At 37.1% G+C, this 27,059-nt stretch overlaps 1 protein-coding gene across 1 annotated transcript; it reads left to right on the top strand.

The window, feature by feature from the left end:
* The first annotated feature begins 102 nt into the window (after nucleotides 1-102).
* LOC122060772 lies at nucleotides 103-27,059 on the top strand. Its single transcript, XM_042623872.1, has 8 exons — nucleotides 103-904; nucleotides 1,889-2,342; nucleotides 2,446-2,470; nucleotides 3,346-3,806; nucleotides 23,278-23,500; nucleotides 23,575-24,256; nucleotides 25,183-25,718; nucleotides 26,302-27,059. The coding sequence occupies exons 1-8, from the start codon at nucleotides 103-105 to the stop codon at nucleotides 26,872-26,874; spliced, it is 3,756 nt and encodes a 1,251-aa protein (XP_042479806.1). The 3' UTR covers nucleotides 26,875-27,059.

The raw sequence follows: 27,059 nt of genomic DNA, 5'->3' as shown, positions 1-27,059 counted from the left end.
TGAAAAGAAGAATAACGAATATAAAAAAGTGGAAAAAAAATGGGTTAAGTTTCAGGCAATTAAAAGGTAACTGAAGATAGAGTGAGCAAGCGTTGTGGAGCTATGGAGAGTTATATGAGTTCAAGACTCTACAAAGCAGCTGCATCAGGAGATGTTGATTATCTATTATCAGAAACAGTGTCAGAGGAGAGAAAGGAGAGGCTTAAACGGGATCTCCTCAGTAGAACACACGAGGAAAGTTATTGCCTCCACGTAGCTTCAAGGTTTGTTTTACCAGCAAAAAATAAAAAAGCAGTGAGGTTTGGACATGAAGAGTTCGTGAGAAGTGTTGTTAATCTTTTCCCTTCCCTTTTATATCAGCAAAACTTGAGAGGAGATAACCCACTTCATGTCGCTTCCAGGGCTGGTCACCTTGACATTGTCAAAATCCTTATTGATTCCTTCCAGCAGCTCCAGCATCCTCAGAGTACTGAAAGAGCTGGAGATGATATAATTATAGAGAGGTCTCTGAGAGAAGCTGAAGAAGGGGAAAGGCATTCCATTCAGCTTCCTCTAAGTTCTCATAGTGAAAGTAGTAGCACAGGAAATGTAGTAATAGTGGTAACATCATCAGAATGGGCTTCACCGCCAATAGGGAGAACTCAAAACAATGATGGCAGCACAGCCCTTCATGAAGCGTTAAGGAGCAAACACGAGGAGGTGGCACTCCATTTACTGGATCTGGACAAAGAACTGGTCGCCGGCCTTGTTGTGAATGCCAAAGATGAGAGTCCCTTGTACCTGGCTGCTGAAGCTTGCTTTGTTGGTGTGTTAAAAAAATCATTAGCGCAGGCGGGAGGGGTAACGCTGTTGGTCCGATGGGTCAGACCGCCTTACATGCTGCAGTTTTCTCTGAAAGCGAAAGGTAAATTGTGAATGTTTCAAGCTTTAATAAAAGAAAATAAATATTAGCATAATACATTAAGAAGACACATAATTACATATAGTAGATTAGTAGTTCATTAGTATAGATGTACAGTCTATGCCGTCTTAAAATTTATTTTAGCATCTATCTCTCTCTAGGGATGGATTTTAATATACACCTCTACGAGCACATTTAGCTTATGTTTGATTGCAAGGGAAATTAAAGATGAGAAGTGACAATTTTCAAACCTAAGAAAGAAACTTTTGTAATCATTACGGCCCATGCGATTGGAGTCCGGATCAGGTTCTCATACGAGAACCATTCTCGTACGATGCCTAATCCACACCTGGAATCCACTCAATATCTCAGCCTATTGTAAGAAGAGAGAAATTGAGTGGATTCCAAGAGTGGATCAGGCACTGTATGAGAATGATTCTAATAGGAGGACCTGATCCAAACTCATGTGATTGCATAAACTATTTAAATTTATTTAGTAATGATATATTTTACATATAATTTTTTATTTTAATTTTTAAATCAAACTGATTTGGATGTAATGTAAAGTAAAATTTAAAAGCAAGAGAAATCTAATTGATTGTGTGGCTATTAAACTAATGCGTAGGCCAACGGGAGAACAAGTGGAGTCATCAACCACATGGGGGCAAGATGGTCTTTTCATGCAGCCTGTGTCCGTGTGTAGAGGGTGCAACCGATGATTAGCATTCTTTGCCCTAAAATTTAATGACAACTATGAAATGATTTATGATTTGTATATGACTATTGTAAAAATTTCTTTTTTAAGTTTGAATTTTCACTTCTCGTCCCTTTAATTTCTCTTGCAATTGAACGACGCCTCAAATATTATGTTGTTACCTTCCCTCCTTAGAATTCCCACATCCAACAAACTGCTGGCCTTTTCCTCACAACCATGCTCAAAGTCAAGTTCCATTGTATATATTTACAAGTCTCTAATCTTATACCTAGTTTTATGGCTAATGCTTAATGAACTTGCTTTGCATGAAAATGCCAGAGTGCATGGAAGTTTTACACAATTCTGTTCCAGAACTCATCAGAAAACGAGATTCATATGGAAAAACAGCTCTATACTATGCAGCACAGTCAAATTATATCAACATAATTTCTTGCTACTGGAGTTGGATGCTTCTTCTGTATACATATGTGACAATAAAGGGCTTTCACCACTGTTAGCTGCAGCCAGCAACCATAATTGTTCTAAAGCTGTTCGGGCTATACTAGATGCCTGCCCTGCCTCAATTGCGTCTTCAGATGATAATGGTCACAATGCTCTTCACTTAGCTGTGAAATATAACTATCCAGATACGTTTGAAGATTTGTGGAGAATGCCAGAAATAAAGGCCCTTATAAAAGAACCTGATCACCAAGGGAAACGCACCACTGCATCTAGCAACCATGGCATGTAAATATGAAATGGTAGAAGAGATGTTATCTACAAAAGGTGTGGACTTAACAGCCAAGAACAACGTTGGGCAAACAGCTTTAGATGTGTGCGTTTTGGACAGGGGACCTTCCCCTTTATTTTATAAGGTACTTTTGGAAAACACAATATTTTACTTGTGGTAAGGGAAATTCTTTTTCTATTTCTTTGGTAGAACGCAAGGCTGGGATCATGGTCATGGACCCATCTCATGCCAGGGATACCAACTGAGATGAGTTAGGTTTTATTTTATTTTTTGATAATAAAAAAAAGGGGGTTCTTTAGTAGTGATGATCATGGTCCCAGGCTCAATGCTCCCGTATGCGCAGCTATTACAATTGCGACATGATCACTTAAGTAATAGTAGTGGGACATGTCGAATCGAAACCTCAATTAACCTCAGACCAACAAGGTGAAAGGTGTGATGACTTTCTACTACTAGGCTACCACCTCAAGTGACAACGTGATAATCTAATTAAGGATGCGTAGAGGTTGTAAATTAACGTATGTATGTTAACTTTGATGACCAATTTACAACTAATAATTTTTAGGGTTAGTGTTAGCAATCTGGTTCTACCAAAAAAAAAAAATAGTGGTAGCATGCTTGCCTTGCCCTTTAATTGTAATTCGAGATTTTACATAAAGGTGGGTAAAGGTGGAATACCCACCTTTTATGGGGTAGGGTGGTTGTTTTGCCTCCCACTGTGTCTAACGTAGCCCTTGCGATCGGGGACAAAGTCTTTTTCCCTTTTTCTTTTTTTTGGGGTAAACATGCATGACATGTTTAGTATATTTTTTAGGAGGTGGCATTAAAACATGATGAGATGCAAAGTTAGATGCAAAAAAATCTTCTATGGTGAGGTAGTGAGCGTTGGATCTTCTCTACCACTCACTGCTCACCGCAGAGTATTTGAATCCAAGTTAGACTGCCCAAAAATTATACACATGACTTGGTTCATTCTATCCTTTATCATGCATTATGCAGACAGAGATACTGTGGAAGTTGGAAGGAAGAAAGGCATCTATGGGTAGAGTTCGCCCCTTAATGAGTATCCCTTATTGGGATCCAAACAGCAACAGCACAACGGTGGAAGAAGATGCAGAATTGGTACAAATGGCCAACACGCAGGCAGTGGTGGCAGCACTCTTTGTTACAATAACTTTTGCCGCAGCTTTTACAATACCTGGCGGTTTCAAGGCGGATGGTTCTGGTACACCATCACTCGTACACAAGCCAGCCCTAATAATCTTCTGCTTATCAGATGCAATTGGCATGTCTTTCTCCATGGCGGCACTGGCTGTCCTCCTTAATGCCACAGTATTTGGTCAGAAAGCTTTCTCAAAAACAACTATTCTTTATAGTATGTTCTTACTTTTCTTCGCAGTCTATGCATCTATGATTGCTTTTATTTCTGGTTTTTATGCTATGATATCGATGGAGTCTACGTGGGTGGCGATTCTTATATGCTTCATTGGCTCTAGCTTCCCCATTCTTTTCTTATTTGTGCAATGTATGGCTTATAAAACAACTCCTTCTATTCCAGTTGTTAGAGTCTTGAGACTTGAGTAGGAAAATAACAAGACCCAAAACTCACAAACAAATGGGACGAGAATGATTACTGATAAGGATCTATGTAGTTGATACTATTTAGTTGAGATTTTCCTAACTGTTGGGGTATGTCTCTTTCCTCTTATTCTCATCTTTCTATCTCCCCACTCTTTTGGTTGGATTTTTTTTTTTCTATTCTGTTTTGTATGAATCCATGTAATCAACCCCATTAAGTTGGAAAAATGCTGAATTTATTGTTGTTGTTGTATTAAACTTGGGTGCATCTTAATTATAGTAATCAGAGTTTTGAATTCAAAAGGGCAAATTTCTTTTGATTGCCCTTTATATCATTCTTAGATGTTCTTTGATTCAAGGTTAAAAAGGAATTTTAAAACATTGAATTTTTTTTTTTTTTTGAAAAAATTTCTATCACTTCCTCGTACTTACCTTCTATTTACTCAAACTTTCTTACTTAGAAGTTTCTTTTCTTATTCCCCCAAAAGGAAACTTTTGCCTCTCCTTCTCCCCTATTATTAAAATACCTAAATTATCCCTCTATTTTCATGCCTCAATCTGAAAAAAATAAGGATGTTCGTCTAGAGACACTCCCATAAACAACACATGACCACAACATCATTCAGTAGCAACATGATATATTGTCACTCCACCATGATCTCTCTCTCTCTCTCTCTCCCTCCCTCCTTTTTTTCATCTTAGGTAAAAATAAGGGATGTTTGTCTAGAGACACTCCCATAAACAACACACGACCACAACATTGTTTGGTAGCAACATCATATAGAGACATCTCTCTCTTTGCCTTTCTTTATGGTCCTCTTTGCCAGATGGTTACTTCTACTAAGTCCCTATTCTTTGTAATAACCCTGAAACAACATGCTTGAATAAGATCCCTAACATCTAATTAAATGGGTAATAATGTTAATGATTCAACTCCATAGAATCATATGAATAACCCCATAGTGTTTAGAATACAATAACGAATCATAAAAGAGATTAACCACATATACCTGTTGTCCCTAAATCACAATCAATGATAGTCCCTTCATTGATTTTAGAACACACAAACATGTAGATTTACCGTATTTATGATAGAGAATGGGAGACCCCATTACATGCCATAAATGGAAATAGAGGAGTACCTGTGTGTAAGTTTAGAACACCCACGAGCCCCACGAGTATTGATCATGAAACTCTGTCCCATGTGCTTGAAGATTGATCCCATGAATATGACAGTGAAGAACTACTCAGTTCCACGTGTTTGAAGATTGGTCCTATGAAGATAACAATGAAAAACTACTCAATGGAGTTACATTGGCTAAGATCTTATGCAGCTTTTTACCTTTGGAATTATCTCACATACACACTACTCCTATGAGGGGAGCCTGTGCTTCCAAAACCATGAAGGTAAAAAGTGACGGTTGCAGGTACCATTAATTCTATTTATAATAAAATCCGTAATTTTCACAATGGATTGAGCTAGGTATATCTCACCTAGAGTGTATCAGATTAGCCTGGGCCTAATAGATCATTCTAGATCAGTTAAGCTCAAAAAAACCCAACAAAGAGTCCCCAAGGCCAGCTTTCTTCTCCTCGCATTAGCAGAGTTACCACCTCTTCACAATAAGTCCAAATGGTACAGCCCATGATTGAGCCCTAGTCCCTTTGCCTGGGAAAGTCCTTTGATAATTCCTCAGACCTCCGATTAATAAAAATGATTACTGCAATTCATCCAAACAAAAAAATGAGTACTGCCCAACAAACTTTGCACATAGTACCGTCGATCATCGCATACCACTATGCAATCCTTCTTAGGTAAGAGCCCTTGATACTCAGGCGAAGAGAAAGTTTCCTATAGTCAGGGTTTGGTACTGGTAGCGGTATGGGGTTAAAGATATTGCGGCCTTTAACCCATCTGCCAATGTTGGAAAGAATGGCTACTGGGTTGGGAGGGTTTCCTTTGCTCAGTGCAAGCATTTTGAGCTATCCTTTAGAAACTTGTTCATGTGACAAGGAGTAACAATTATGTAAGGGAGGTGCCTGTTATGTTCTCAGTTCTCAGCCCTAAGTTCCCCAGCTGCCCATATTCTTTTGGTGAAATGGCATGATAAGAGAAGGTGCCAGTCGGTTTCTACCTCTGAATGACAGAAGGGATACATGCCATCCAAAGAAAAGAATCTTTTGAGATTTTCTTTAGTCTACATCCCAAGCTGGAGAAGCTTCCAAAGGAAGAATTTGAATTTGGATCGAGATTTTCTTTCCGTGGATGTTTCCATAGAGAAGTTCTCGAGGATCTAGATGGAGAACATCTTTGAGACAACCAAATTTGCAACTACCTTAGGCTATGTTTGATAACCAAGAAAAGAAAAGAAATTAGTACAAAAGACATAATAAGAAAAAAAAAAAAATTATACAATGAATTTTTTATATTTCTATCTCTTTCTTCAAATTCAAAATATTTTGATTTTTTTCTTTTCTTTTATTTCTTCTCTTGGTTACCAAACATAGCCTTAATTGTGAGGTGACCACTTTTTTTTTTTTGGTAGAATGAGATGACCAATTTTGGAAAGAGAGAGAATGTGGATTCAAAGAAAGATATGAGGGATGTTGAGAGAGATATGAGGTGACCACTCTTGTACTGTACCGTAACTTTTAATTTATAAGCCAGTTGAATTTATTATTATTTTTTTAAGGATAATTTACAGTGCCATCCCTTAAAGAATGTCATTATTATAAGAACACCCTTTTTGTTTCACCAAATTAGACTAAAACCTCTTACCGTCAGTTTTTGTTAAGGAATATACTTTATATGCTGATGTCAGCTAATATACTTTATTTTAAATATCAAAATACCCTTACTAAATGAGAAATACCTAAAATGCCCATGTAATAAGATCCATCACCAAATAGATTTGGACTACCGGTGATCGTACAGAGCATCGGAGATCATGGTAGCGGCAGTGGCAACAGCAGCAGTTGCATCGATAGCAACAGCAACGGCATCGGCAACAACAGTAGCAGTAGCGGAAACGACAGCGACAGCAGTGGCATCGGCATCGGCGACATTCAACGGCGGACCATTCCATAACCATTTGAATCACCGTTACAAAGTAGGGAATAATAATCTAAAACAAAACTTAAGAAAATAAGAAAAGGTGAGAATATTAAGTGTAGAAAATAGGATCTGTAGGTTGCTACTCTGTTTCAGAATAGACCATTCCAAAATATATAGAAAATAGGATCTGTAGGTTGCTTTTCTATTTTTAGAGCAGACCATTCCAAAACAATTTGAATCACTATTATTGCTGTCTTGCCTTTCGTTTCTCTCACCAAGCCATGGATAAAACCCAAATCTCGTCTCCATCTCTCTTTCTTCTCCTAGTCAACCCTAGCCATGACCTTCCTTCAATCATCTCTCTCATCTGTTACCACCGAACCCACTCTCTTTCTCTGTTCCCATTACCTTCTATAGCAAACCCCTGGTTTGCTTCTTCCCCAAGAGAGGTGCGGCAGCTCCATTGCAGCCCTTCGAGGTGTTTGTTGTTGTGGTTGAGGTGGTGGTGGTGCTCTCATGAAACTATGATGCTGTTGAAGGGCATCCATCTTTGATGATATCAGAGAAGATATTATCCTAAACAGTCCTAGAAAAACGTGTGCTTGTGAGAGATGAGAAGGTGGGAGGGAGAATGGAACAAACTTGGTTGCAAAAGAGAGTTCTTGAACTGTGGAATGGAGCTTCAGAGAAGCCATCATCTCGCCATTATGTTATCAAGTCTCTGTCGTTCGTACTCAGTTAGGGTTCACGGATCCATGAAAGCAAGCTCAAAGAGATAGAGAGATAAAGAGAGAGAGAGAGGGGTTTCAGGTTCCACCTTTGCCTTTGTGGATAGGGTGTAATGGTCATTTTAACTCTTCATTTAACAGTGATTGACGGTAGGGGGTCTGAATCTAATTTGGTGTAACAAAAGGGGTGTTCTTATAATAATGATATTCTTCAGGGGTGGCATTGTAAATTTCCCTTTTTTTAATGGAAAGAGAGAAGTATGATTAACCAAAAATAAAGGCAGTTACATTTTTCTTTTCTTGGTATAAGAAAAATAAATGCAGTTATATCCTGTACAATAGAGTAAGTAGTTTTACTTCTAGGTGTATGAATCGGTAACAAGCCTTCTTTACAATTCATAAAATGATGTGGCAATGTAATAAAAGGTCCAATAATGTACTTTTGCAAGGGAGGAGAAAGAAAAAGAGAGAAATCCGCAGATGGGTGACGGAGGCAAGGGAGGCAGTGGGGGAAACAGAGTTGCAAAGGGAAGAGAAAGTAGGGCATGGGCGAAAGGGGGGGGGGATATGTGGGGGTGATAGCCGGATAGGGTCAGATGGAAAATTAGATAAATAATTATTAAAAAATAAATTTGATAAAGAAAAGATATGACCCTTCCTCAAGCCTAAAGGAGATACCTTCCTTGTTTAAGACCAAAGATGAAAAGAGGAAGAACAAAAATAGAAAAGGGGAAAATGGGTTAGATTTCACACAATAAAAGGGGAATGTTTCATGCATCGAATATTGAAGATTGTTGAGTAAAGTATGGAATTTTTTTTTTCTTGCAATGGAGGACTAAACTTTCTAGGAATCAACAAGGTTTTTCATTAAAAGAGAATGAATGGAATACACCTGATGGCCAAATACGCCAAGAACCTGAAGACAAGAAAAGAATAAAAAATATAACTAGACTATCTATCTACCTTCGACATGGTCATTAGTGGATAGATAGCCTGGTTAGCTAAATCTAAATCTCGGCCTCATTTGAGCATCCCAACTGATGTCTACTAATACTAAACTAGCAGGCATATTCTAGACTGATGATACCCTTGAAGTACCCTTAAAGTTGCAGCGTGCTTGGCCAATCTATCTGCAATCACATTAACCTGCCGAAAATAATGAGAAAGCTCCAAGTAATTCCATCCAAGTATCTGTTGGAGTGTAGCTATTTTTGTCTAAAATTCCATGGGATAGCTTCCTTATTAACACAAGATACTACCACTTTTGAATCACACTCCACCTATAGGTAAGTCAAACCCATAGTTTTTGTAATATTAATTGCCTAAAAAGGGCAGCAAATTCTGCCCAATAATTTGACGCAACCCCTTCATATGTCACAAAACACCAAAGAGACTTACCATTGTCGTCCCGAAAGATTCCTCTCGTTCCTGAGTGATATGGGTTCCCCAGCAAACATCCATCTATGTTAATCTTGACACAACAAGAACATGAGATCTGGTTTAGCTTTCTGAAACTTTTTTGAATAGCTCATTTTTAAAAGATAATATGCATTAATGATGATCTAATATGGGAAACTCCTTATATGGGCATATTCAATTATCAGCCAAATGGAAAATTAGATAACGAATAATATTAAAAAATAAATTTAATAAAACACAGACAAGACCCTTGCTCATGCCCAAAGGTGATTCCACCCTTCCTCAAGTCCGAAGGCAATACCATAAGGGTGTAAAAAGTTAGCCCACACCAGTAGATTCAATCTATATCGATCGGCTATAGTCCAAGACTTGTCCAACTGATTATTAACATGTCAGGATCACTGTTAGTTAAAACGCGTTTAAACCGCGTTTGTTTTTTTGCCGTTTAAAACGCGTTTTACCGTATGCTTCCATACAATAAGGAAAAAAATGAAAACGGCAAAAGAATCCATTTTAAACGCGTTTTAAACGGCCGTTTTAAACGCGTATCCGTTTTTTAAGGGTAAAATAGGAATTTTAAAAAAAAAAAAAAAAACCTATTAGTAAAAGTGAAGAGTGAAGACAATATGGTACTTGGTTTTTGATTTTTAACTTCCATACTATTTATAGGAAAAAAATCTCATCTTCTTATAGCCCAATGAGTAAAGAGAAGCTAAAGTTAACAACATCTCATTTTCTTGTAGCCCATTGGGCTATTTTATCTTGGGATTCCTAGAGCTTTTGGAATATTAGATGCATGTATACAGGTAATAATCTCTCAAATTGCATGAGTATACCACCGTTTTTTTGGTTTCGTTTTTTTGAAAACTACATGTTTAATACTCGTACCGTTCGTTTTCGTCCGTTTGCCGTTCCCTGTTTTTTGACCCTTTTTCTGACCGTACCGTTCATCGTTTTTATCTGTTTAAAATTCGTACCGTACGTTTCTGTTTTTTTACCGTTCCCATTTTAACTAACAATGATCATGCACCAAGTGACTATTAATTGGGCATTCATGGTGCAAGGTAGACGCTCAATGGTAACCTGACCAAGACTGACAAGCCCATTCGTTCGCCTATTATAAAAGTTATCTGGTGTTTTATGGACTATTTTTCATTCCTTTTCTTTTCAGGTTACCCATTTGTGATAATTATTTATTCTCCGTTTTAATAAGTATCCTTCTTTATTATAAAATTTGTGTAAATTTCATGATATTATTTTTTAATCCTCTTTCTTTGACTTTTATAATCCCCCTATCTCCTTTGACAATTTTTTAATGCTCCCCTCTTCCTATATAAATGAAGCCCTAAAAGCGATGTCGAAGATAATAGAAAAATAAGAACAAATAATACACATAGGTTTACGAGGTTCTGTAAGATTACCTACATCCTCGGCGAGATGAGATTTCGCTTCACTATCAATGGAAAATAGGGTTACATCACTTGTCTTTATACCTCTCAGAATTGCTTACAGAGAAAGTGACTCTCGCTACAAATACATAACGAAAAACCCAAAGATCAGAAAGTACAAAACTACCCTTTGTTGGAGGCCTGCACTAGTACTCCCTGGGTTAAACTATGACGGAATACACGATATCGTACACCAACACTTCATTTGATAGTTTTTTACTTCTCCCATTTACTTTTGATAGTTTTTTATATAATTGATAGCATTTTGAGTACCATATAGTTTGAGCTAGTTTAAAGACCGTTTAGCCCAGTAAAAACAAGCCCAATTATGGAATCATAACATTGACTGAATAGAAGTTTGTCCACGTGCTGGCCTACGAAGCCTAATTATCTAAACGGACGGTAATGATGCAAGGCTTTAAATTGATGGAGATCGATTAAACCCAACTGAAACAACCTAAGACTGGCTAGTTGCTAATACCGTCCTTGTAAAAGACCAAAGGTGAAAAGAGGAACAACAATATAGAAAAGTTGAAAAAATGGGTAAAATTTGTAGACAAGAAGAATAATATTAATATATATATATATATATATATATATTGATAAAGATGCTTGCTCAATCCAAGGGTGATACCACCCTTGCTCAAGCCCAAAGTCAATATGCTACGTGCACATATGGGCGGGAATAGTTACTTTTGAGATAGAATTTGGTTATTTAGGAGTTTTTAATTATGTAAGAGTTATCAATTAAAGTAGTAGTTATTAGAGAAATAGTGTTAGTGGAGTAAAAGATTGTAATTCTTTTGTAACTGTTATCCTACCCTATTTAAGAGGAAGGACAAAAAAAGTAAGACAACGGATGAAATCATAAACTATCTTTTGATGTTTTCTTGAAAAGAGGTGGCTATAATAGGTGTCATGTTATAACATGTTCAATTATGTAACTAATGAATATGGATTTAGTTATTTGAGTGAGTTGAGACTATGGGGGAAGCCTATTTATATGGGCTTTTACGAAATAAAAAAGGAAGCTAAGTATTCTCCTGAAATTTCTCTTGTGAGATAGACTTTATGTCAACTCACTATTTCCTATATTCTTTCCAATCTCTCTTATTTCAGATACGTATGATATACGTATCACGATACCAACCTTGCTCAAGACTAAAGGCAAAAAGAAATAAAGCAAAAATGAAAAAGTGAAAATATTGGGTTAGGTTTCAGGCAATAAAAGGGGAAGTGCATCAAATCGAAGGTTGTAGAGTGAATTTTCATTTGGCCTGAAAGATAAAGAGAGTGAGCATTGTGGAGTCAGCAATCAGATTATGGAGAGTCATATGAGTTCAATAGAATCAAAAGCCAAACGATGCCTTGGAACTTGCAGCAAAAATGGAGATATTTCAAGTAATATTTGCAAGGCATTTCATATAATATTTCTCACTGCTATCGAGAAGGAAATGTTGTGGCTGATAAATTAGGCAAGGATGCAACAAAAACAAGGCAGTCAAGCTCTTGGAACTCAACTCCATCGTTCATTTAGCATGATATTGATTGGGACTCTCAATTGAGACCTTGCTATAGATTTACATAAGTAGATTCCCCTTTTGATTGGGTTGCCCCTCTACAGATAGCCATGCCGAAGGTGGAGTGGCAAGTCAATGTCTTTTATTTTCTCTCATTCTTTTGCTTGTAATTCTACATTTTATCAATATATCCTTCAGCTGATTTTTAGAAAAAAAAAAAGACTACAACGTAGCCATGACAGGAGATATTCATTATATATCGTTAGATACAATATCCGAGGAGAGAAATGAGAGGCTTAGACCAGATATGTTTGATTTTTATTTCACTTCGGATTGATTTTATGGAAATAATCAAGAAAAAAAATATTTGATTAAGAAATTGAAACTGTTTATGTTGGATCAATCTGAAAATTTTCAAGAATAAGAGATCCATTTGGTAGTTCAATTTCTGAGAATGGACTCTCTCTCTCTTTATATATATATATATATATATATATTAGCAAAAACAAACGTGCATGTTGGCGAAACATTTTTTTTTAATGAGGTTTCGGTTCTATGTAAGATGGATTCACTTTGATTTAAATTTTCTTTTCCTTTTCCTTTTTTGATATGAGAAAGAGAGGTGTGTGATCTAGATTGGGTTTTTGCTGAACTTGGTCAGTTAATTAGTTCTATTAGGTAATTGAGTTAATATATTGTGCTAAACTTGTAAACATGCTTTTAATATCTCACAATTGATTTTTTTCTTTTAGAAGTTGCCCCCATGTTGCCAATTACCCCCCTTTTTATTTTTTTTTATTTTTTTAAGGAAAAAAATAACAGTTGAGTGCCATTTGCAATGCCTAATGTGAATGGACCAAGATAACCCTAACTGGAGTAAATTTCCAAGAAAAAAAAAAATGTCTTGAGAAGACTTGACTTCTAATAGGCTCAAGAAGCTCAATAATTTTTTTATAAAAATTTAATGATTTAATAACATGATTGTGTGTCTATCTCATCCATGGGTACATGGTATGGAAAGTATCTTCTATAAAGAGTTGAAACTTGAATTCATTTGTTAATTCATTAAACTAAGAAACTAACATTATAATCACATTCACATTGCTTGAAGCCGCCTCCTGAAAACAAATGAATGGAGTATTCAAAAAAGAATACTTTATGAAAATTGCTAAATTGCTTATAAGATCCTATAAAAATTCAGAACCCATTAACCCTTCGCTCCAAGTCTTCCCAATCACTGAAAATCAGAAGAGAATACACTTTAAAGTTCTATCATAGTTGAAAAATAGAGGCAAAAGTTACATGTCAAAGGAAAACTAAAAATTTGTCATAGGGATCAATAAATATCTAGCAAGGGGGTAGGAGAAGGAATAATCCTAATGTTTCCTCAGCTTTAATTCTAATTTAAACACCTTTCTGCACTCTTTCCAAACATTCTGCTTTTAAGTGTCACAAGAGGAAGACTTGTTTTTCATGAATTCTCCTTTGTTAGAATATTTTAATAGTTTTAAAATTTGAAGATTCAAATTATTATTTTGTTTTATCAAAGTGTGTATTGGAGAGATTTGTCTCTTCCTAATAGGCACCTAAGTGACCAATAGGTGTGCTATTGAAAAGTATGTATGAATGGTCAACAGACATGTATTATGGAAAAGACATGGCTTTTGAGAGCACCCATTGGAGGTGTCCTTTCTTCTGTCATATATAGTAAGACAATCCCTACTTCAAAAAGGTTTTCTGGTTTTCTCCATTATTCTTTGGTTTTGTTTTTCGAACTATTGAGCCTAACCTTACTCTCCCAAAGGACCATAGTCTGTGTACGATCAGACAGAGAGCAGTGGTTGTTTTATCTTGGAGGTAAAACGCAAGAATCCCCAATTGTACTATTGTAGGGAGCGTTTCAGATCTTAAGGAGAGTATCTATTTGTGATATGACTCAACCTGCTTGGTTCGTTGATGTGCCGATCTTCTTCATCAATTTTTCTTACTCCAACCAAGGAGTGCATCTCAACAATATCGGTCATGTAATTCTCAAAATCAGGTACCTACTTCTAACATCCTTCACTATATTGCTTCATATTACTATGAATGCCAACCTATAGTGTAGCTCTTTACAAGACAATTGAAAAGCTTCCCTTGGTGCTTGAGCAAGTGAAGGGTCAAGTGATCTTTTCTCTTGTAGCTTCACGGGCAGTCATCAAGTGGGCAATTAAATGACATTTGCAAAACAAGTGCGCAAGAGCATGCTCTACAAAGATAGTTAGTACAACTATGGTCATAATTAAAAACTAACAAATGAAAGGGAGACAGAGTCTACAAAACCTGTCGCATTTTGGAGCTCTACAAATGAGATCCAATACTTCACACTACAACATCCACTGGATTCCACAATATCTAAGTAATTAGAAAATATAGTAAAAGAAAAAAGAGAGGTTAGGGAGAGGGGGGAGCAAAACCCTGCAAAATTGGAACTTTTCATGCCACAAGTAACGCAAAAATAATATCTTAACTACGGGTGTAAGTTTAGCCCTGACGATCCGAACCCGCCCTAACCCGCCCTGACTCTGAACCCTGTTAAACCCGACTATGAGGGCCAACCCGGCCTAACCCGACCCAACCCTATGTGGGGTTGGTCTGGGCTTGGGTTGAGGCATAGAAAACCCAATCTGACCCTAACCTGCCCTAAGTCTAACTCTGATTAGTATTGTGCTTTGTAGTATGAAGGTCTCTCCTAGCCAAGGGAGGGGATTAAGATGAATGATTAGATTATGTCTTAATATGTTAACCTTTGATGGAGGGGATTAAAAAACGAGTCACATAAAAAAAAAAGGGGCACATAGAATCTCCATGAAAGAATGATAAAATATCATATTCAACATAGTTTAATGGAAGAATTTATTTTAGGGTTTTAATTAAAAACCATTTGCTTCAATAAATTTCTTAAATTTCAAAATTTTTAATGTACATGTTGTCATGTTACATCACCTGGTCTTAAGGCTCAGGCCCTCAGGGTGTCTGCCTAATATTTTGGGTTGGGCTTGACCCATTTGGGGATTTGGTGACAATTTTCAACATGGACTTCCATTGTGGCCATTAGCCAAGATTTAACTCAATTCATAATATCATTGCATCATGTTGTCTGAATGAAGAAAGTAGCTAAAACAGGACAAGGAAACTTTCCAAAGCTTTTGAAAAAACTGATAAGAGAACTTCATTAGTAAAGGGACCCTTTCTCTTTAGACTCTTAGCACGTGCCAACACTTTGAGGAATTTAGGGGGTAGAGGGTCGGTTACAGTCCATGTTTTTTAGATTTTGAAGGTAGCGGAGTGGTTTGAAAAATTAGAATTGGAATTGAAATTGAAATTGAATCGTATTTATGGGAATGTGATTCCACTAATAAGACCAACTAGGGTCAATCCGAACAAACCCGGCCCAACCCTGAGCCTTGTAGGGTTGGGCCTAAGTATGAACATGGTAGGATTGAGTTAGGGTTGGGTTGAGTTTTGGGACCTAGAGTTGGGTTAGTGTTTTAAGAAACCCGGTCCTGTTTCACCCCTAATCTTAACGCTTAGAGAAAGCAATAGAGTTTCCAAAAGCAAACAAATAAATAAGAAGTCCTATGTTGTTCTAACAAGCATGCAATAATGGAATACATATAACCTCGTTCAACTTGCCAATCTATTTCATTGAAAAACTTCAAACCTCATGGCCATATTTGAACCATTATGCCAAAAACTAAGATATTGTTAAGTGATTTATAGGTTAAAATTTTCAAACGAATTAGTCATATACAATTTTTTTATTTATTTTTTTATTTATTTTATTTTTATTTTTTTTTAAATTAAAATTACAAGACACTTGATTAGACAATTCCATCTCCCCAAATGCCTTAGCAAGCTGCGTCTCCACAACCGTGAAAGTAAAAAACAGAGTCTAAATGTTACTTCAACTAAACCACCACCTAGAAAAATTGAAACAAGTTCCTTTTATTTCGAGGGAACAAAATTCAATCTTCATAAATCATCGGTCAAATGTGATAAGCATAATCATATATCAATTAATATTAATGTCTTTATCACAAGGAAAATATTTTAAATAACCATTAAGCGACAGCTACATGGCTGCTGGTGTCATACATACACAAATGAAAGCCACTGATCCAATATCTTCATCGTCTTGAGTTCAAAGTTTAAGAGGAAACAAACACTGATAATAAAAATTGGGGTAATTTACAGTGCACCCCCTGTAGAATACCACAATTATAAGATCACCCCCTCTGTTTCACCAAATTAGACTCAGACCCCCTATCGTCAGTCGCTATTAAGTGTGGAGTTAAAATTACTGTTATACCTTATTGACTAAAACTCATGTTTTCCCCCATTTTTTCAAGCACATATCTCATCTTCTTTTTAGAACTAAGAGGATGTCTTACTAGCAAAACCACCAACCTTCACAAAGACTGATTATCTTCCTAGTGTGCAATGCAGTGTGTCCAAAGGGTTGAGACAAGAAGGTGTGTTCACAAATTCATCGCAAACAAGAATACAATTTCTTACTGAACTAAATTCGATTTGATCCTTGTACATATGGTTGGGACTTGGGTATTAATGAAATTGGCTAATTAAAGTCATTAATGGCTCATCTTATTACTAGAAAATTTCAAAACTCCTCATTGAATAGGTTTTGTTGCCCGTGTTACAGTAGCACAGCCACAAACATTTTTATAGAAATAGATCCAGTCATCATTTACGTTTCTAATAAAAAGTTGAGAAAGAAAAATAATCATGAAGTCGGACCATATCATCAAAGAATGAAGAGGAATATTATCAAACAATTTGTCTGTAGTCGAAGCCTGGGCCAGGATCTTCGTCTGACGGGAAGACTTGGAGAGAGGTGACCATGGCATCGGGGGTACCACGCCTACAATGTTGCTCCATCTTATTGATGGAATCGGGATTGCCGGAGAAGGGCCTCGATGGAGCCATCCCTCCTGTTGGGCACCCATCTTTTGAGTCCCAATTGTTTCACGTTCTCCACCGTCCAGCTCCTGTAGAACACCTCTTGCACCCTCCCCTTAATCATTGCCCTCACCTGCGATTAAAACCCATCCAAAAAGATTTATGGGATCATTTCTCAGTCTCAGTTTTTACTAAGTGGCCGGAGAGAGAGAGAGAGAGAGAGAGAGAGAGAGAGAGAGAGAGAGAGAGAGAGAGAGATAAAATTAAAAATCTCCTACCGTCTTAGTGGGATTTGATGGTGGTGGTGGGGGATACTTCACAAAAGCAACGGCGGAGGCACTGAAAAGGAGGTCAGGCTCCAACCCTCTCCCACGCTGGGACTATCCGTTGCCGCTGCGCTCTTCACGGAGAGTGATCACTAGTGTTCGGAACGTGAAGCTATCAATTTTGGGATGGGGACTTATTACAAGAATATTTTAGGTACTTCATATTTAATAAGGGCATTTTGGTATTTAAAATAAAATATAATTGTCGACATCAGCATATATGGTATATTCTTTAACAGTGATTGACGGTGGGGGGTCTGAGTCTAATTTGGTGAAATAGAGGGGGTGGTCTTATAATTGTGATATTCTCTAGGGGGTGGCGCTATAAATTACCCAAATAGTTAATGGACAACCCAGCTTAAAGTACTATTATAAGATAGTTTTGTATTAGGGGGTTTGATATCATCACTAAACCACCAAATAGTTAATTAACACGGAAAAAAAATTACTTGTATGTTGTAATCCACTTCCAAACCTTTATCTTCCAAACTACATGGGGTTAGCTGCAATAAATCCTATAAGCTTAAACTAATAAATATTTGCATAAACATATATATCTTAATGGTTCATATTTCAATCAGTTTTCAATGTATGCAAAAAACACAGTTTCAGAAAAATAATGGGAAAAAGAGAAAATAAGGGCAGTCAATAATCAATACCTTTAGAGAACAAAGATAACACTCAATTGGGAACTTACCGACCGCTGCACTCAATCAGAATGAGCTGTGACTTTCTTGATTCTAACTCAGGAGACGTCTTATGTTTGTTATGCTTTTATTTCAAAAAGAGACACGCCTTATGTTTGTTATTATTTTGAAATTTGTTTAAAAGAAAGTGGGAGGAATTTGAGAGAAATAAGGAAAGTAGAGAAAATTATACACGAATTGACAACACTCCTAAAACCTAACAAACCAAAAAATTCAGACCAATACTCTTGGCTACCTCAATTTGTGTTGTACCTTGGGAATAACAAAATCAGTGTTGCTTACTATCAAACTAATTCATCATAGACGGATATACTGATATTGATATTGGTGGACTCAAAAATCAAGCTAGAATCATCACAGATTGTTGTTCTCTGAATTTATAAATTAAAATAACATATGTATCATAACAAAGCAGATTAGATATACACTTGGATGCCAATGAAGAAAACCTCTTTTGGAGAGAGAGAGAGAGAGAGAGAGAGAGAGAGAGAGAGAGAGAGAGAGAGAGAGAGAGAGAGAGAGAGAGAGAGAGAGAGAGATGAGGCGATTGTCATCAAATTGGGAGAGAGGGACAAGTTGAGCTCTAGGTCTCTTGCCCGTACAACCGGTGCGCCGCTGGTGGGATTTGATGCAGGGAAGGCTACAAGATTGAATAGAGCAATCTGGCCATCTGTGTTTTGATGTGTTTAAGTTGCACTTTTCACAAGAGTTTAGTTGTGATATTGAGAGATGGTTTTGTGTTTGTCCCATTCAGTCCTGTTATCATGCCTAAAGTAGGTAAAGCCAGCAAGAATAATATCAAAAAGAGTTCAGGATTGGGAGAGCCTTGGCTCTTCTTATTGCCCTCAATATCACAACCATGGTACCCTCTTTTGAAAATTACCAGTTATGTTAAGTTTACTTGCCATGATATTTGAGTACTGTTTGACTGAGCCACTTGTGGTTCGAATCAAGCTAAGTGCCCCACATCAGCAAAAATCAATTAGTTTTGCATTATGCTTCTCTACTTATATCCCAAGTGATTTGGTAATCCAACAATTGACAGCTCTCCAATCAAGATCGCACAGCTGTGAAAAATATATTGAAAAATTCCTTTAAATTATTTTTGAAGATTGAAATTCATGAGATTCTAAAAGCAGTGAACCATAAATAACTTTATTAGTAACACAAACTTTGGAATGTAATACATTCAATAAAAAAAATAATAATAAATAAATAAATAATTGAACATAAAAGATGAGTGGGAGGTAGAGCAGTTCCACAAAGTAGGGGTGAAACAGAGAGAGAAGTCCAATAAGGGGACAAAGAAGCTAAAAGAGCACTAAAATTCCCAATAGACCATACAATCGTCCACTAACAAAGAGTACTAAAATCCTCAATCTTCTTTTTGATCTCAATAGCCAATACCGTCTAACCAATCCACGGTGAAATCCTATTTCTCTTGGATGGCTTCTCACTGTTTTTGACAGTTTGACCTTCTTAGGAGCTTTGAGAGAGAGAGAGAGAGTGGAACGTGTAAGAGTGGAAGGGAGAGAACAAGTTATAGGACAAAAAGGAAAGAGAGAAAGAGTTTTAGTAAGAAAAGGAAAGAAAGTGTATCAACTAAAAAAGGAAAATGGATAAAATCTGGTGAGAGTGGGAGGGAGAGAGAATTTTATAAGAAAAAAAGGAAAGTGGATAATGAGCAAAATCATGTGAAGGTATGAGAGAGAGATCGAGATAAATAATATTTAAGTATTATAAAAATATAATAATATAAAGGGTACAAGTAATTTAAGAAAATAAAAAAATGTGTGAGACTCGAGAATATGACAAGTACCGGACCCGACTGGGATATCGGTGAGTTGTATCCATCAAGAATACTGCAAGTATCAGGGGTTTGAAAGATCAGTGAGGTTATGCAAACTTTAGTCCCACATCGCCTAGGGAGAGATTACTGGGCTAGTTAATAGCCTCTAACCTCCTTAATATGGGACAATATGTTTTAAAGCATTGAGACTCATAGGCCGAAGAAGACAATATTGTGCAAGGTTAATGAGACCGGGGCATTACAAATGATATCAAAGCAGACCCCGTTGTTACCTCTGAATGTGACGTAGGGCTTATATTATTGCCTAAGACCTTAAGTGTTGCGTGGAGGAGGACTACCAATATTGAGCCCCCTTCCTCCTTCCTCTTCTCCATCTCCATTCACAATTGATGAAGTGATAGTAGTAGCCGACGTCTCTTCTCGACTAGTCTTCTCTCGGCAGATGTAATATTTGTTCAAAATAAGCCTAGTTTTGCATCTCTATTGGGAAACTCTTGTTTTAGTATTTTGGAAGTATGGCTATTATATTATATTGGGGATTTTTTTTTTTTTTGTAAGTATTATGATGGGGATTAAGTGTTCAACATTACCAGCTATAATATTGTGTTAATTTAGTTATGAGATTTCCTTTCTATAAAATCCTTGTTTACATAATATTATTTTATTTATTTAGTAGAGTATATGTCTGTTTCATAGAATATATACCAATATTTTTGCTTAAAAAAAATCGTATTGCCATATGTGCTTTATTGCATGGGATTTTTAAAAAGTATTATTGTTGTCTAGTCCGTTTAGCACCTGTATCTGTTCCCATTTTTTTCCCCTCTACCCAAACTTACTAACTATGATAATGGAGGAGTGGACTAAACTATTTTTTTTTTCCTTAACCATAATAGGGTAATAGGGGATCCAACTTTATTTTTTTTTATTCTTTTAATCACGTTTAGGTAGTTGGGCCCATAGTTAGTAAATACGTATGCTTTTTTGATATCATAATGTTTAATTAAATAATTTTTTTTATATATAAAATCTCAGATAGGGAAAAATAAACATTTATTAAGGGATGCCGAATTAAACATATATTTTATGTATTATTCATTTTACTAACATTTTTTATTTTAAAAAATAATAAGTAAATCAAAAATCAAAACCCATAATCACTTTCCAATAAAAAAACCAAACCTGGGGAGGATGTAAGAATAATCTTTATATGCTTGTTTATCCTAATATTTATTTCAACCAATCTTCTAAGTTTTTTTTGGCTTAAAATCCAAAGTACAAATATGTTTCATGGTAGATATATATCCGTATTTTTGCTTACAGAGTGGTCATATTAAACACGTATTAAAACGTACTATATCATTACTGTACGTATTTTTTTTTACGTCGATTTTTGAAAAGTATTATTGTCATCTGACCTGTTCAATTGTCGTACATATCTATTCTCGTATCATTGTCGGTCCAAACTTACTAAATATGGTTGGGCCACAATAGGAGACCTTCTATAGCTTTTTGACCTTGAATACCATAGTTTTAGAGTGACAGATTCAATTATTTCCTTAGATTGAAAATTAGATAAAAATTAAAATACATATTTGATAAAGGATAGATACAACCCTAGTTGAAGCTCAAAGGTGATACTAGCCTTGCTCAAGCCCAAAGTAGTCTGGAATCTAGATACCGCCCTTGTTCAAGACTAAAGACTACAAAAAATAGAACGAAAATAGTAAAGTGGAAACATTGGCTTAGGTTTCTGGCAATAAAAGGGAAGCAGGTGATGCATCAATCGACGATTGCAGAGAATTGAGCATTATCATGTGTGATCACATGCGCTGGACTATATTGGGTTTAAAGATAGGAAGAGTGATCGTTGTTGAGTCAGGAATCGGGCTATGGAGATTTATGTGAGTTCAAGACTCTAGTTGAAGCTCAAAGGCGATACCAGCCTTGCTCAAGCCCAAAGTACTGTAGAAGCTAGATACCACCCTTGTTCAAGACTAAAGGCAAAAAGAAAAACAACGAAAATAGTAAAGTGGAAACATTGGGTTAGGTTTCAGGCAATAAAAGGGAAGGAGGTGACACATCAATTGAAGATTGCACAATATTGAGCATTATCGTGTGTGATCACATGCGCTGGACTATATTGGGTTTAAAAATAGTAAGAGTGAGCATTGTTGAGTCAGGAATCAGTCTATGGACAGGTATAAGAGTTCAAGGCTCTAGTTGAAGCTCAGAGGCGATACCAGCCTTGCTCAAGCCCAAAGCAGTCTAGAATCTAGATGCCACACTTGTTCGAGACTAAAGGCAAAAAGAAATAGAACGGAAATAGTAAAGTGGAAACATTGGGTTAGGTTTCAGGCAATAAAAGGGAAGGAGGTGATGCATCAATTGAAGATTGCACAGTATTGAGCACTAGTGTGTGTGTGATCACATGCGCTGGACTATATTGGGTTTAAAGATAGGAAGAGTGAGCATTGTTGAGGTAGGAATCAGTCTATGGAGAGTTATATGAGTTCAAGCTCTAGTTGAAGCTCAAACTCGATACCAGCCTTGCTCAAGCCCAAAGCAGTCCAGAATCTAGATACCACCCTTGTTCAAGACTAAATGTAAAAAGAATTAGAACAAAAATAGTAAAGTAGAAACATTAGGTTAGGTTTTAGGCAATAAAAGGGAAGGAGGTGATGCGTCAATTGAAGGTTGCACTCTATTGAGCATTATAATGTGTGATCACATGCGCTGGACTATATTGGGTTTAAAGATAGGAAAAGTGAATGTTGTTGAGTCAGGAATCTAAGGATAGTTATATGAGTTCAAGGCTCTAGTTGAAGCTTAGAGGCGATACCAGCCTTGCTCAATCCCAAAGTAGTTTAGAATCTAGATACCACCCTTGTTAAAGACAAAAGGAAAAAAGAAATAGAACAAAAATAGTAAAGTGAAAACAATGGGTTAGGTTTCAGGCAATAAAAGAGAAGGATTTGATGCATCAATAGAAGGTTTCACAATATTGAGCATTATCATGTGTGATCACGTGTTGGACTACATTGGGTTTAAAGATAGGAAGAGTAAGCGTTGTTGAGTCAGGAATCAGTCTATGGAGAGTTATATGAGTTCAAGCTCTAGTTGAAGCTCGAAGGCGATACCAGCCTTACTCAAGCCCAAAGTAGTCTAGATTCTAGATAACACCCTTGTTCAAGACTAAAGGCAAAAAGAAATACAACGAAAAGAGTAAAGTGAAAACATTGGGTTAAGTTTTAGGCAATAAAAGGGAAGGAGGTGATGCATCAATTGAAGATTGCAGAGTATTGAGCATTATCGTGTGTGATCACATGCGCTGAACTATATTGGGTTTAAAGATAAGAAGAGTGAGTGTTGTTGAGTCAGGAATCAGTCTATGGCGAGTTATATGAGTTCAAGACTCTATAAAGCAGCAGCAGCAGGAGATGCTGGTTATCTATCGTCAGAAACAGTATCGGAGGAGAGAAAGGAGAGGCTTAAACGCGATCTCCTCTGTCTGACACACGAGGGAAGCAATTGCCTCCACATAGCAGCAAGGTTTGGACGTGTAAAGATCCTGCAGTTTCAATGTGAAATGTTCGTGCCGTATGTATGTAGAATTTCAGGAGAGAGGTTCAAGCCCCTGGGGTTTGGGTATGAAGAGTTCGTGGGGAGTGTTCTTAGTCATTTTGCCCATGCCTTCTATATCAGCGAAACAAGAGAGGAGACAACCCACTACATGTCGCTGCCAGGGCTGGTGACCTTTGCTTGGTCAAACTCTTTACTCATTCCTTCCTGCAGCACCAGCCTCCTCAAAATTCTCAAAGCACTGAAAGTGCTGGAAATAGAGCAATAGCAGGAGAAGGGAACCAGGAGAACAGCACAAACCTTACTGATTCCGTCCAGCGTCTTTTAATTGCTCAGAGTCAAAGCATGGGAGATAATATGATTTTGCAGAGGTCTCTGAGAGAGGCTGTGGAAGGGGAAAGGCCTTCACGTCCAATTATATGGGGGAGTACTCAAAACCAAGATTCCATTCAGCCACATCCTCCAAGTTCTCAAAGTGGAAGTACTTCAGAATGGCCTTCAATGCCAATATGGAGAACTCAAAACCAAGATGGCAGCACCGCTCTTCATGAAGCGTTACGAAGCAAACACGAGGATGTGGCACTCCACCTACTGGATCTGGACAGTGAACTGGTCGTCGGTGTTATCAATGCTAAAGATGAGAGTCCCTTGTACCTGGCTGCTGAAGCCGGCTTTGTCAGCGTCTTAAAAAAAATCCTTGGCGCAGGCGGGAGGAACAACACTGTGGGCCCTATGGGTCTGACTCCGTTACATGCAGCAGTTTTCTCTCAAAGCGCTGGTACGAATGATTAAAACTCCAATCCAAAAAAAAAAAAAAAGGGAAAAAAGCGAGGTCAGCTTATCAAAAAATGAAAATCCAACATTGGACAGGGCTATTATGTGTGAAATCAATAATCCCAATCATTTATATGACCTTGCACCAAAGGCTATACAATCAGGAGTCCACATCCTTTGCAGCAAGCAATGAGGTACGATGAGCATCGTAAAACTAAGAACATATGGACACGTGTTTCAAGGAGCTCCTAGGTACCTAATGCTCATTGTATCTGTATAGCGGTTGCAAACGATTTTCACATCACACCCAAACAATGATATATTGTCAAAGAGAACATACACAGAGTCATTTGCTTAGATGAGATTTTTGATTTTAGGGGCAAGGCCAAGGGGTGAGACAACAATTTATCATGCGCCCTTGACCAGGTTACCCAAAGCATGACACAAATTTTGGTTACTATATTTAATAGGAAAATTTTCTTCAACCAGGCTGACTTGGTAAGTGTATCAAGATGGTCCACAAATTTTAGCGACATGGTTAGATGGTGTAGCAATTTGATCGTTCAATAGATATGTTTAGGGTTAGATTTGCCACACTTCAATTTTTTAAACCTAATGACCACCTTGCTGTGTGGCCCTTGCGCTCAAACACATAGAGTGGGAAAATGACCACCCTACTGCTCATGAAAGGTAGAAATTTTACACCTATTGAAACCCCTTAGATTGGTATAGGGGCCATGCTGCCTTTCAGAAAACACTATTCTTTCAATTAAATATCTTTTCATGTATTGATATGTATCCTTACTTTCAACATTCATTTATGCTCAACCATGCTGAAAGTTGAGTTCCATATATATAAATCTCCATTTTTATTCCTAGTTTTATATGGTTAATTCATATTGAAAAATGCTTTGTATGAGACTGTCACAGATTGCATAAAAGCTCTACACAATTCGATTCCAGAACTCAACAGAAAAAAAGATCAATTTGGAAAAACAGCTCTATACTATGCAACACAGGAAAAGTATATCAGAATAATGCGTCTACTATTGAAGTTGGATGCCTCTTCTGCATATATATGCGATAACGAAGGCCGCTCACCTCTGTTAGCTGCCGCCAGCATGGGTAACTGTTCAACTGTTGAGGCCATACTAGAAGTCTGCCCAGACTTAATTGAGTCTTCAGATGACAGTGGCCACAATGCTCTTCACCTAGCTGTGAAATATAACTCTACCAAGAGGTTGGAAAGTTTCTTGGAATTGCCTGGGATGATAACCCTTATAAACGAACCTGACCATGAAGGGAACACGCCGCTTCATCTAGCAACCATGGCCCGTCATTATCACATGATACCAGCATTGTCACGTACAAATTATGTGGACTTGACAGCCAAGAATAACGATGGGAAAACAGCTTTGGATTTGTATATTTTGGACCCGAGACCTGCTTCCACTTTATATGACAAGGTACGTTGGGAGTTGTGTTACTTGTATAATCATCTGGTCGTAGAAATTAACATCCATTACCTGTCTCATTTTGTATCGTTACAAGGGTGAAGAGGCATATATTTGATAACAAAAAAGACATGTGTTTGATTCTGACCTATATGACCAAATGATTGCGGTAAAATACACCTAGAAAAATAAAATAAAATAAAATAAAATAAACTGCTTAAATTAGGGAAAAGGGAATTCCTTTTCTATGCACGCCCATAACTGATGCAAGGCTGGGATCATATAAGGAATGGGCATGGGCTCATTGCAATGCTAGGGATCCCAACCGTACTTAATTAGTTAACGAGGGATAGAGGTCGCAATCTAATGTTTTGTGGGTTAAATTTGATGACCCATTTGAATGCAGATTCACCATGGATAATATATAATAGTCTGCACTTATTATAATTAGTCATAACTCATTAATCTTTTTACATGAATTTTTGTACTTGTTCTTGTTTCGAATCTTCATATAGTGGACTCCATTAAATTGGAATAAGGTTTTGAATATTGTAGTTATTATTTGACTAGTTGATTTTACCTTTGTATTATGCAGGGACTAACCTCGTCGCATTTAAGAAAAGCAAATGTATCTAGGGGTCGAGTTCGTCCCCTAATGCGCGTTTCTGTTGGGGATCAAAGCATCGACGAAGCACAAAACAAGAATCTGAGGGAATTCGCCAACACATTGGCGGTGGTGGAAGCACTCCTTGTCACGGTAACTTTTATGGCAGTTTTTCAAGTACCGGGCGGTTACAAGACTAATGGCTCTCCAGCACTCATACACAACGCAGCTCTAATAATATTCTTCTTATCAGATTTAATTGCCTTGGGTTTCTCCTCGATGGCTTTGATTTTCGTCATTCCTGCCATGTCGAATGACATGCCCATCGCACGATCATCAATCGTAAACAGTGTATATTTGCTTAATGCGGCTCTCTCCGCATGTGTTATTGTTTGTATTTCCGGTTTTTACGCGGTACTCAAGATAGAGTCCACGTGGATGGCAATTCTTGCCTGCGTCATGTGCTGCGCGTTCTACCTTCTTTTCCAAATGGCATTAGATTTTGTCCAGACCAATGTTTCATGGGTTCCAGTTGACAAGGAGGCACCCCACGGGAGTAAATAATTAATCTGTACTCAATACCAAGACACCAATAATTGACGTAAAATTGGAATGAGCATTAAAATTCATTCATTTTTTTTTTTCTTTTTTTTGGTGAGAGACTACTTATTCACTGCTGCATGCTTCAAATTTTCCATGGTCTTTGTATGTGGTTTGAATAAATGGAAACTAATGTTTCAGTTTCCCTT

Source organism: Macadamia integrifolia, chromosome 14 (assembly GCF_013358625.1).
Source record: "Macadamia integrifolia cultivar HAES 741 chromosome 14, SCU_Mint_v3, whole genome shotgun sequence".
In the NCBI taxonomy this organism is placed as follows: Eukaryota; Viridiplantae; Streptophyta; class Magnoliopsida; order Proteales; family Proteaceae; genus Macadamia; species Macadamia integrifolia.
This window is presented reverse-complemented; position numbering and strand designations above follow the sequence as displayed.